This window comes from Trichomycterus rosablanca, chromosome 4 (assembly GCF_030014385.1).
Source record: "Trichomycterus rosablanca isolate fTriRos1 chromosome 4, fTriRos1.hap1, whole genome shotgun sequence".
NCBI lineage: Eukaryota > Metazoa > Chordata > Actinopteri > Siluriformes > Trichomycteridae > Trichomycterus > Trichomycterus rosablanca.
Window position 1 is genome coordinate 3,036,560 of NC_085991.1, and position 11,845 is coordinate 3,048,404.

At 43.7% G+C, this 11,845-nt stretch overlaps 1 protein-coding gene across 3 annotated transcripts; it reads right to left on the bottom strand.

Moving 5' to 3' along the window:
- Positions 1 to 523: 523 nt before the first annotated feature.
- Positions 524 to 11,400, bottom strand: znf622 (zinc finger protein 622). Of its 3 annotated transcripts, none has more exons than XM_062992912.1 (7): positions 11,314 to 11,400; positions 7,634 to 8,215; positions 7,290 to 7,553; positions 6,317 to 6,479; positions 4,772 to 4,887; positions 4,551 to 4,691; positions 524 to 1,303 (listed from the first exon to the last, which is right to left on the bottom strand). In XM_062992912.1, the coding sequence occupies exons 2-7, from the start codon at positions 8,205 to 8,207 to the stop codon at positions 1,170 to 1,172; spliced, it is 1,392 nt and encodes a 463-aa protein (XP_062848982.1). In that variant the 5' UTR covers positions 8,208 to 8,215; positions 11,314 to 11,400; the 3' UTR covers positions 524 to 1,169. The 3 variants fall into 3 exon arrangements, with proteins under 3 accessions (XP_062848982.1, XP_062848983.1, XP_062848981.1); XM_062992913.1 differs by having other exon boundaries at positions 7,634 to 8,212; positions 11,314 to 11,385; XM_062992911.1 differs by lacking the exon at positions 11,314 to 11,400 and adding an exon at positions 9,267 to 9,350.
- Between the last annotated feature and the right edge of the window lie 445 nt (positions 11,401 to 11,845).

An 11,845-nucleotide genomic window follows, 5' to 3' on the forward strand; every position in this document is an offset into this window, starting at 1 on the left:
CAACTTTGACTAAATGAGTGATTGTATTCCTGCCTTGCGCCCAGCATCTCTGGGTAACACCAGACGCACCTCAACCCTGACCAAGTGCTTAGTGTAAAAGAATGAGTTAATCTGTGCCATTGATGTATACCTTTAAATCTAGCGTGTCGGTGTGTTCCTGCAGTGAGTGGCACAGCAAGAAGGTCCTGGGTTCAATTCACAGGTGGAGCCGTTCGGGTCCTCTCTGTGTGGAGTTTGCATGTTCTCTTCGTGCCTGTGTGGGTTTCCTCCGGGAGCTCCAGTTTCCTTCCACCGTCCAAAGATGTGCAAGTGAGGTGAAGATATAAAATTGTCCATGACGGTTGGAAATTAAAGACTTGAACTGATAAATCTTGTGTAATGAGTAATAAATTACCCGTCCTGTCATGATTGTAACCAAAGTGTGTAAAACATGACGTTAAAATCCTAATAAATAAATAAATATGTTCCTGCAGGTTTTAATTTAGCCTCAGTTGGCCATTGAAGAAAAAAATCCACAAACATCAAGCTTTAGAAAATATTTATTTAATCTGAAATCAAACAGCCAGTCAATAAGCAGTTGGTACAATTCAATGATAAGTGAGTTTAGAGTTTTAATTAAAGTCAAAGGTAGATACACTCATTTTGACTGACTACAGCTGGTAGCTTCTCTGTGCCCATATAAACAGGATTAGATTTATCGCACTTATTAACCTGATCAATACCATTACGCTCAAAAAGCTTAGAGCTCTGAAACGTCAAGGACGTCACCCAAAAGCCATTTATGACCAACCATATTTTAGAGGCTACTGGAACACAGGTGTCACTGTCCAGAGTCAAGTGAGCTTCATATCACCATGGGCTTAGAGGAAAGAAACCCCTGCACCAAACAGTTCATGATCACAAAGAGAAAAAGTGATTTGCAATATTTTTGGGTCCTGATTTCATGCCTATCAAGTCAAATCAGTGCCAGAAAGTGATGATGGAAAAAGAGATATTTTTGACCCAGTTGATTTGGTCATATATTTATTAAAACCACAATGTGCCATGATATGGATGGACATCCCTTGGAAGCTTTTGATTCCAGCTGGACGTTCATCATCTCCATCATAAATCCATATTTCTTATCATCTATGCAACAGCACAGTTTGGGTGTGGCTCAGAATAAGGGTTTAGAACATGACTTGAGCTCTGAAGTGGGTCTGCTTGGTCAAGTTGTTGCCCATTCCAGTCCTCAACATCCACTTCAATTTCATTCTCTGGACATACTGCATGTCCTTCTGCTGCTGTCCCATAAAACCTTTACCTATAACAATAAAATATACATGTCAATGAGAATCATTCATTCATTCTGTTACAATGGGTCTGATGTCTAGCCGGAAAACACTACACTAAAACAGAATTAGAGTCTGAGAATCAGTTTAGGATTCAGAGAGTCATAATCAGTGATTTTCTGTATGAATAAGAATCAAGAGTCATTCATTTATTTATTTGCTCATCTTAAGCAACCATGATATTCTGCTCACGGCAGAGATGGGGACTCGATTCTCACACACAGCGACTTCAGACTCGACTCGTGACTGGCAAAAAATGACTTGTGGACAACAAAAGTCAGCAACATTAGTTACGTGTGATAATTATATATACAGTGTATCACAAAAGTGAGTACACCCCTCACATTTCTGCAAATATTTCATTATATCTTTTCATGGGACAACACTATAGACATGAAACTTGGATATAACTTAGAGTAGTCAGTGTACAGCTTGTATAGCAGTGTAGATTTACTGTCTTCTGAAAATAACTCAACACACAGCCATTAATGTCTAAATAGCTGCAACATAAGTGAGTACACCCCACAGTGAACATGTCCAAATTGTGCCCAAATGTGTCGTTGTCCCTCCCTGGTGTCATGTGTCAAGGTCCCAGGTGTAAATGGGGAGCAGGGCTGTTAAATTTGGTGTTTTGGGTACAATTCTCTCATACTGGCCACTGGATATTCAACATGGCACCTCATGGCAAAGAACTCTCTGAGGATGTGAGAAATAGAATTGTTGCTCTCCACAAAGATGGCCTGGGCTATAAGAAGATTGCTAACACCCTGAAACTGAGCTACAGCATGGTGGCCAAGGTCATACAGCGGTTTTCCAGGACAGGTTCCACTCGGAACAGGCTTCGCCAGGGTCGACCAAAGAAGTTGAGTCCACGTGTTCGGTGTCATATCCAGAGGTTGGCTTTAAAAAATAGACACATGAGTGCTGCCAGCATTGCTGCAGAGGTTGAAGACGTGGGAGGTCAGCCTGTCAGTGCTCAGACCATACGCCGCACACTGCATCAACTCGGTCTGCATGGTCGTCATCCCAGAAGGAAGCTGACGCACAAGAAAGCCCGCAAACAGTTTGCTGAAGACAAGCAGTCCAAGAACATGGATTACTGGAATGCCCTGTGGTCTGACGAGACCAAGATAAACTTGTTTGGCTCAGATGGTGTCCAGCATGTGTGGCGGCGCCCTGGTGAGAAGTACCAAGACAACTGTATCTTGCCTACAGTCAAGCATGGTGGTGGTAGCATCATGGTCTTGGGCTGCATGAGTGTTGCTGGCACTGGGGAGCTGCAGTTCATTGAGGGAAACATGAATTCCAACATGTACTGTGACATTCTGAAACAGAGCATGATCCCCTCCCTTCGAAAACTGGGCCTCATGGCAGTTTTCCAACAGGATAACGACCCCAAACACAACCTCCAAGATGACAACTGCCTTGCTGAGGAAGCTGAAGGTAAAGGTGATGGACTAAACCCAATTGAGCACCTGTGGCGCATCCTCAAGTGGAAGGTGGAGGAGTTCAAGGTGTCTAACATCCACCAGCTCCGAGATGTCATCATGGAGGAGTGGAAGAGGATTCCAGTAGCAACCTGTGCAGCTCTGGTGAATTCCATGCCCAGGAGGGTTAAGGCAGTGCTGGATAATAATGGTGGTCACACAAAATATTGACACTTTGGGCACAATTTGGACATGTTCACTGTGGGGTGTACTCACTTATGTTGCAGCTATTTAGACATTAATGGCTGTGTGTTGAGTTATTTTCAGAAGACAGTAAATCTACACTGCTATACAAGTTGTACACTGACTACTCTAAGTTATATCCAAGTTTTATTTCTATAGTGTTGTCCCATGAAAAGATATAATACAATATTTGCAGAAATGTGAGGGGTGTACTCACTTTTGTGATACACTGTATATATGATCCGACATCATTCTGATCGTGTCATGTTCTGCTCTCTAATAATAATAACGCTCCGGCCGTCTTAAGCAGCAACACACACAATGGGTAAATGTTCCAGCCAGCTTCCGGCGTAGTGATGAAGCGTCGCTCTCTACTCCCTACTTTGGATTGCAATCTCACTTATAATGGTGGAATACCCTACGTAGTGCACTTCACAGTAACAGATAATGTGAATGGAACGCTCCTACAGAATCGGCGCTAATGCTTGTAAGAACCGCTTTCTGAACCAATCAGAGCTTCTGATTGTAATTGTTAGTAAAAAATGGAGGTTTTTAATTATAAGCACATTTATAAAATAACGGATTCTATTCCTAATGGGACACACGCTTATAAATTTAATAGCATCTGGAAGAACAGAAGCTAAGGTAAGCAGTGGTTTTGGATATTTTGCTGTGTTTTGGATTTTGGCCGCTGTGCCGTAATTTGCAATGAAAACAAAACGTCAGTTTAAGCTTTTAACTGGTAACGAGGAAAGTAAAGGCACGAAGTAAATCGGCAAAATACACTCGCTAATCTGTTGTTGTTTTGTATCTGAACTTACAGATTATTTGTTTATTTCTATGCTACATTTCCAATATATGTTTTGTGTCTAAAATGTCTTTTGTGTCTATATGTCTAAAGACTCGTGACTTGACTCGGACTCGTATTTTGTGACTTGTGAACATCTCTGGCACAAGGTATGAATCAGAGCCAGATAGCCTGTGAATCAGAGTCTGGTTGTTAGGTGTGTCAATCAACTCTAAAGAATCAGTGAATCAAATTGAGACGGTACGTCCAAATGTGCAAATCAGCGAGTCGAATTACAGAGGAATTAAATCAAAATAAAAGAAGAAACTATTGATTTAAGTAAGGAATCAGAATCAATCAATGAATCAGAGTCAAAGAATCCGAATCAGAAAGGAATCTGAGTCAGACCATCCGGGAAGAAAACATCCCATTGCAAAACCAAGGGCAATAAATATGGAATCGCCCCCTATTCTAGTTTAAAGAGCATTTGTGAGGTCAGGGACTGAAGTCGGCTCTCGATCAGCATTCCAATTCACCCCAAAGGAGTTCAACTGGGCTGAGGACAAGGTTCTTTAAGAACCACTGGAGTTCATCCACATTACATTTTATCAGACCATATCTTGCAGGACCTTGTTTCGTGTACAGGAGCACAGTCATATAGGGACAAACCAGGGCCTTCCCTAAACTGTTGCCTCGAAATTAAATTCTAATAAAGGCTGAAAATCTTAAACTCAAGAATTAGAAAGAGTGTCATGTCCTCACCGTAGTCCCCCTTCCACCCCAGTGCCCGGTACTGTTTGAGCACTCGGCCCACTGCCCGCTGATTCGCCGGCACCAGTGCCCGCTGAGCCCCGAATCGCTGCTTGTAGTACCTCATCAGTGAGCGGTGGCCGATCTTCGCTCCTGCAGCACAAACACGAGCATCGGTAACGAAATTCTGATCAAGTTCTGTAAAGTTTTCACACACGTGGTGCGATAAGTACCAGACGGCAGCGTGAGCTCTAACATCTCGTCATCGAACTCCACCGTCTTGTCATCGGGAAGTTCTCCGTCCTTCATCTCTACCTCCTCTCCATCGTTAGCGTCCGGGTAGCTGCTCCTAAATCGTTAAATCACAAATATATCGGTCGGTGCGGTGTACACTATACATCCAGAAATATGTAGACGCCCTTTCAAATGTATTATTTAAGATGGGCGCTTGGATGCCACAGCGGTAAAATACTCGAGATAAAATACTCGAGATCTGGGGTTTGAATCTCAGTGGTGCTATCAGCCGCTCTGGCTTCTACACAGACACGACTGGTTATGTCTGATGAGGTCCATTGGGAGGAGAACTGGTCAGTGCACTCTCAGTGCCCATCCCAAGCCCGGATAAAAAAGAAGGCTCGCATTGGAAAGGGTATCCGGCAGAAATCGTGCCGAATCAGGTATGCAGACCAGAATGATCCACTGTGGCGACGCCTAAATCTATGTACAGCAGGGTTTCACACTGTCCGTGATTTTTACCGCGACACGGGCAACACAAACGATGCGTCAGTACCAAACACAAAACGATATACACGTAACTATTAAAAATGGTAGCAATCTGGTCCCACTGTGGGTTACAAAATGTAACGTAAAGCATCCACAAGGGGGGCGTCCGTGTATAAGTTAATTTCGTCATTTAATTGTTATTATTTTTCTCTGCGACCCATTTTTTGGTTTTAAAAACCCTGCTGTACAGGATGGAAAAGTGAATATTGGTGCACTGGAACCACAGACCTTTAAAAGAACTGGATCAAATGTTAAGTCCATTTCTAAAACATTGATTTTCAACATTTTGCTGGCTGATTAAAGTCTAAGGTGTCTGAGGTTAGAACAGGTTTGAAGAAAACTGGGCGTGGCGGGGATATTAGCCTCAAAATCTCTTTAATAGAATCATCAAACCTACAGTCAGGTTAAACCACTAGGGGGCGCTCACATTGTTTTTTATCAGCCAAGTTTTATTTTGTGTTTGTGCCTGTTAGAATCTATTGATTTGATTATTATTATCATTATTATTATTGTTGTACAGGATGGAAGATATTGGTGAATATTGGTGCACTGGAACCACAGACCTTTAGAACAACTAGATCAAATGTTAAGTCCATTTCTAAAACATTGATTTCCAACACTTTGCTGGCTGATTTCAGGTGTTTTAAGTGTGTTGTGGATCAAACTCCTCCGGGATATTAGCAGCAAAATCTCAATGGTTGCCCTCGAGAGAACCGGCATGTGGGAAGTCATCATCTACAGTCAGGTTAAACCATTAGGGGGCGCTCACATTATTTTTATTTTCAGCCAAGTTTATTTAGTGTTTGTGCCTGTTAGAATTTGTTGATTCCATTATAATTATTATTGTTGTACAGGATGGAAAATATTGGTGATTATTGGTGCACTGGAACCACAGACCTTTAGAACAACTAGATCAAATGTTAAGTCCCGGTTGGCCTCGAGAGAACCCTGCATGTGGTAAATCTAGTCAGGATGAACCACTAGGGGGCGCTCACCTGAAGTCGTAGAAATCCGCAAACTCCAGCGCCGCGTCTCCGTCCGTGAAGAGTTTGCAGTGACTCTTGTCGCTCATGTGCGCCTGAACGGCCTCGGTGGAGTAAAACGACTTTCCTTTCTCGTTACACCATAAACACACTTTCCCCACGCCGACCTTCTCCCCTGCACAGACGGAACCCACGACAGATCAGACCCAAATCATACGTTCAAAAATCTCCGTATCATTCGTATACGGAAATCACAGTAAGGGTAAAAATAAGCAAGCCCACCACTGCAGAGATCTGGGTTCTGAATCTCGGCTGTGCTATCGGCCGGTCGGGCGTCTAAACAGACACGATTGGCTACGATTGGACAAACAGTCAAGTCATTAGGAGGAGCGCGAGTCAGTGTGCTCTCTGTGCTTGCCTCAGGAGGGGGAAGTTGGGCAGTTGTAGCCTACTGGACAAGTAATCGAAAGGTCGCTGGTACAAGCCCCACCACTGACAGGTTGCCACTGTTGGGCCCTTGAGCAAGCATCTGCTAAATGCTGATAAAGTAAAAGTAAAGGGGTATTCTGGAATCCTCCACCTTTAACTCCCAATTTAGTCATTTCCAACTCCCAAAAAGTGTCCAATGTGCGGCCGCACACATCTGTATTACATAGAGAACCACGATAAGCTCCATGAGACTCCCCCCACCTTGTGAAGGCATCTGGACAAGTCCCAGAAATAGGGAGACCCAGTTCGACCTCCCCTCCCTGAAACACGGCCAATTGCGTTCACGTGGACGCCCCAACCCGGTCATAAAACGTCCCTCAGAGGTGTATTTAAACTTCTGACCTCAACTTTGTTCATGCAGGTTGGCTTCATTTTAATCCCCCCCACAATTTAGTCATTTCCAATTCCCTGCCTCAACCAGAGATAATAATGAGACCCCACAACCGCCCTTCCCTCCCTCAGCGCCGCCACCTGAGCTCGTTCATCAAGGTCTCACCGAGATACGCCAGAAGTCCTCTCAGGTCCACCAGGTACTCGAGGTCCGGGATGAAGAAGCTGTGAGTTTTGGTCATGTGCAGGACGTTCTTGCTGAGAGAGCGCGAGTGGTGGCTACAGAACAGACAGTCGGTGGCCGGGATGGAACTGGGAGGAGGAGCGGACGCGGTTGTGCCGTCCTCCTTGGTCTGCTCTTCATCATCAGCCTCCATTTCTTCATCATCATCATCATCGTCGTCGTCAACGTCAACGTCCTCCCAATCTTCTGTAAACACAAAAGCACCTCAGCGTGAAGGAAGATGCCGAGATCCTAAAAACATCTCAACCGACATCTCACTCACTCACCTTCATCTTCTTTCTCCTCCTCCTCATCATCCTCGTCCTCCTCAGCCTCGATCTTCTTAGCCTGCCGTTCGTACCACTCCAGCCGCGGCGCTTTATCCGGCCTCTTCCTCCCCGGCGCCTCTCCGGACGCGCCCTCCTGAGGGGCGTGTCTCTGCCTCTGTCCGTCCCTCAGCACCTTCTGCAGCGCCTCGTTCCGGGCGTCCTTATCCAGTTCGGCTCCCTTCTCCAGGTTCTTCCGGTTCATTCTCTCCACGGCTTCCTGAGCGGCGGCCACGGCTCTCCTCTCGGCCTGCACGTGCTTGTGCGACTGCAGGTGGTCGGCGTAGGCGTTGGCGCTGGAGAACTTCTTGTTGCAGGTGGCGCAGGTGGAGAGACTCTGGGCGTCGGCCTGCTGCTGTTCGGCGGCCGCCCGCTGCGCCAGCACGCGCTCCTGGAAGTTCTCGGCGGTCACCGGCGGCATGTTGCCGACCTTGCGCTTCAGGTTGTAGCGGTGCCAGTCGCTTTTGTAGTGCGCCCGCTGCACGTCGGCGTCCGCGAACTGCACGCGGCAGCTGATGCAGGTGTAGGAGGACATGGTGGCTGCTGGGAAATCGAGACAGAATGAGCGGAGTGGTGTGAAGGTCATGGTATTAAACACAAACATATTAAGAAAAGTGTTTGCACCATAGGGTGCACATGGCTGTGCTACAACCACACACAGCAAACAACGAACCCAACAGTTTTCCAGATCTGGACACCCCTCCTAATAATTAAGTTCAGGTGTTTCAGATTACAACTTTGCATCAAGAGTTTAGGGAAGGCTCTTTACTGTGCTAGTATGACCCTTAAAAAGCCCCCATTGCAATTAAAAAACATCCATCCATCCATCTATTAACGTGTCTGTCTGTCTATCTATCTGTCTATCTGTCTGTCTATGTGTCTGTCTGTCTATCTGTCTCTGTTTGTGTGTCTGTCTGTCTATCTGTTTATCTGTCTGTCTATCTATCTATTTGTGTGTCTGTCTGTCTTTTTATGTGTCTGTGTCTGTCTATCTATCTATCTTTTAACGTGTCTATCTATTAATGTGTCTGTCTATCTGTCTATCTATCTATCTGGCTATGTGTTCATCTGTCTGTGTGTCTGTCTCTCTGTTTATCTGTGTATGTGTCTGTCTGTCTTTTTATGTGTCTGTGTCTGTCTATCTATCTATCTATCTATCTATCTATCTATCTATCTATCTATCTATCTATCTATTAATGTGTCTGTCTGTCTGTCTATCTATCTGTCTATTAATGTGTCTGTCTATCTGTCTGTCTATCTGTCTATATGTCTATCTATCTATTAATGTGTCTGTCTGTCTATCTGTTTGTGTCTGTCTGTCTATCTGTCTGTCTATCTATCTTACTGTCTGTCTATCTACAGTGGGGCCAAAAAGTATTTAGTCAGCCACTGATTGTGCAAGTTCTCCTACTTAGAAAGATGAGAGAGGTCTGTAATTTTCATCATAGCTACACTTCAACTATGAGAGACAAAATGAGAAAAAAAAATCCAGGAAATCACATTGTAGGATTTTTAAATAATTTATTTGTAAATTATGGTGGAAAATAAGTATTTGGTCACCCACAAACAAGCAAGATTTCTGGCTCTCACAGACCTGTAACTTCTTCTTTAAGAAGCTCTTCTGTCCTCCACCAGTTACCTGTATTAATGGCACCTGTTTGACCTTGTTTTCTGTATAAAAGACACCTGTCCACAGCCTCAAACAGTCAGACTCCAAACTCAACCATGGCCAAGACCAAAGAGCTGTCGAAGGACACCAGGAAGAAAATTGTAGACCTGCACCAGGCTGGGAAGAGTGAATCTACAATAGGCAAGCAGGTTGGTGTGAATAAATCAACTGTGGGAACAATTGTAAGAAAATGGAAAACATACAAGACCATTGATAATCTCCCTTGGGGTCAAGATCTCATCCCGTGGGGTCAAAATGATCATGAGAACGGTCAGCAAAAATCCCAGAACTACACGGAGGGACCTGATGACCTGATGAATGACCTGCAGAGAGCTGGGACCAAAGTAACAAAGGCTACCATCAGTAACACACTACGCCGAGAGGGACTCAAATCCTGCAGTGCCAGGCGTGTCCCCCTGCTTAAGCCAGTACATGTCCAGGCCCATCTGAAGTTTGCCAGAGAGCATATGGATGATCCAGAAGAGGATCGGGAGAATATCATGTGGTCAGATGAAACCAAAATTGAACTTTTTGGTAAAAACTCAACTCGTCGTGTTTGGAGGAAGAAGAAAAACCCAAGAACACCATACCTACTGTGAAGCATGGGGGTGGAAACATCATGCTTTGGGGCTGTTTTTCTGCAAAGGGGACAGGACGACTGATCCGTGTTAAGGGAAGAATGAACGGGGCCATGTATCGTGAGATTTTAAGCCAAAAACCTCCTTCCATCAGTGAGAGCATTGAAGATGGAACGTGGCTGGGTCTTCCAGCATGACAATGATCCCAAACACACCGCTCGGGCAACGAAGGAGTGGCTCCGTAAAAAGCATTTCAAGGTCCTGGAGTGGCCTAGCCAGTCTCCAGACCTCAACCCCATAGAAAATTTGTGGAGTCCGTGTTGCCCAGCGACAGCCCCGAAACATCACTGCTCTAGAGGAGATCTGCATGGAGGAATGGGCCAAAATACCAGCTACAGTGTGTGCAAACCTGGTGAAGACTTACAGGAAACGTTTCACCTCTGTCATTGCCAACAAAGGTCATGTTACAAAGTATTGAGTTGAACTTTTGTTATTGACCAAATACTTATTTTCCACCATAATTTACAAATAAATTCTTTAAAAATCCTACAATGTGATTTCCTGGATTTTTTTTTCTCATTTTGTCTCTCATAGTTGAAGTGTAGCTATGATGAAAATTTCTATCCACGTGTATATCTATGTATCTATCTGTGTGTCTATGTATCTATCTGTCTGTCTGTCGGTCTGTCTGTCTGTCGGTCTATCTATCTATTTGCCTGTCTGTCTGTCTGTCTATCTACCTAATGGCCAGTAGTATGTGGGCGCTGCACGTTTAAATCCTGATAAACTTAAATACCTCAATCATGACTTATTTTGACCAAGTGTTTTCAATTATTCAAACAGCTCACAAACAACAGTTGTAGAAATCATTAAAATCTAAAGACTGCAGTAAAATACAACATACGATCAAAAGTATGTGGACACCACGTATAATCACTAAATACAAAAAACAACAACTAAATAAAGAACTCGTTATGATTAAAGGTGTTCTTTTTCTGGGAATGTATGCCTTCCCATTGTTCAGTCACATAAAAAGGAGTTGCAGAAATCACTACATAACCAAAAGTATATGGACACCTGACTATGAGCTAGTGTGGCGTATTAAGTAAAAACAAAACAGCACAAAGATGTAAACAGGTAAAAAAAAAATATGGGTAAACAAAACTAGATAATTATATTTCTGAAGTATTATATTATATATACAATATATTATATAAGTAGCAAATCCAACACTGTATGTTGGGATTTGTATGCTAGCTGTAGGGTTAGCCAGTTAGCTAACATCAAGCTAACTACAGTACCATAAAAACGAAAACTCAGCTGACACTACAGATGATAAAACACAGCTTCTATATATGATTAATATAAACAAATAAAGGTTAGATTCCTCTCACCTGGTGTTAGTTCCTAAAAGTGCGATCATAAATATTAGCACGCGTAGCTAGAACTGCTTCCCACATGAGCAGTTACAGCATGTGTACTTTAAACCAGTGAAAATTCTTCAGGCTTACAACAGTGGCATCTAGCGGCCAGATGTGGAACTACAACCTTCATTCGGGTCCCTTGCAAAGCAAATATACTGTACACACGCATAAGCACATATTTACTTATTGATTTTCTTTCATTTAATTCTTTTTTTGTTTATTTAATTTTACGTGCTGCTTAATTCTGGTCCGGGTCGCGGTGAGTACTGCGGTATGAGGCACAGAGCTGGAATACACTATCTATCTATCTGTCTGTCTGTCTTTTAACGTGTCTGTCTGTCTGTCTATCAGTCTGTCTGTCTGTCTGTCTGTCTGTCTATCTATCATCTATCTGTTAGTTTGTCTGTGTCTGTCTATCTGTCTGTCTATCAGTCTGTCTGTCTGTCTATCTATCATCTATCTGTTAGTTTGTCTGTGTCTGTCTATCTATCTTTCTATCTGT

Bases quoted from the DNA above. Each gene is read 5' to 3' on its own strand.
- znf622 (XM_062992912.1), bottom strand. From the start codon at position 8,207: ATGTCCTCCTACACCTGCATCAGCTGCCGCGTGCAGTTCGCGGACGCC. The intron at 6,480-7,289 runs GTGAGACCTTGA...CCGTCTGTGCAG, and splicing joins AGGACTTCTGGCGTATCTCG to GGGAGAAGGTCGGCGTGGGG. The intron at 4,888-6,316 runs GTGAGCGCCCCC...TTAACGATTTAG, and splicing joins GCGGATTTCTACGACTTCAG to GAGCAGCTACCCGGACGCTA.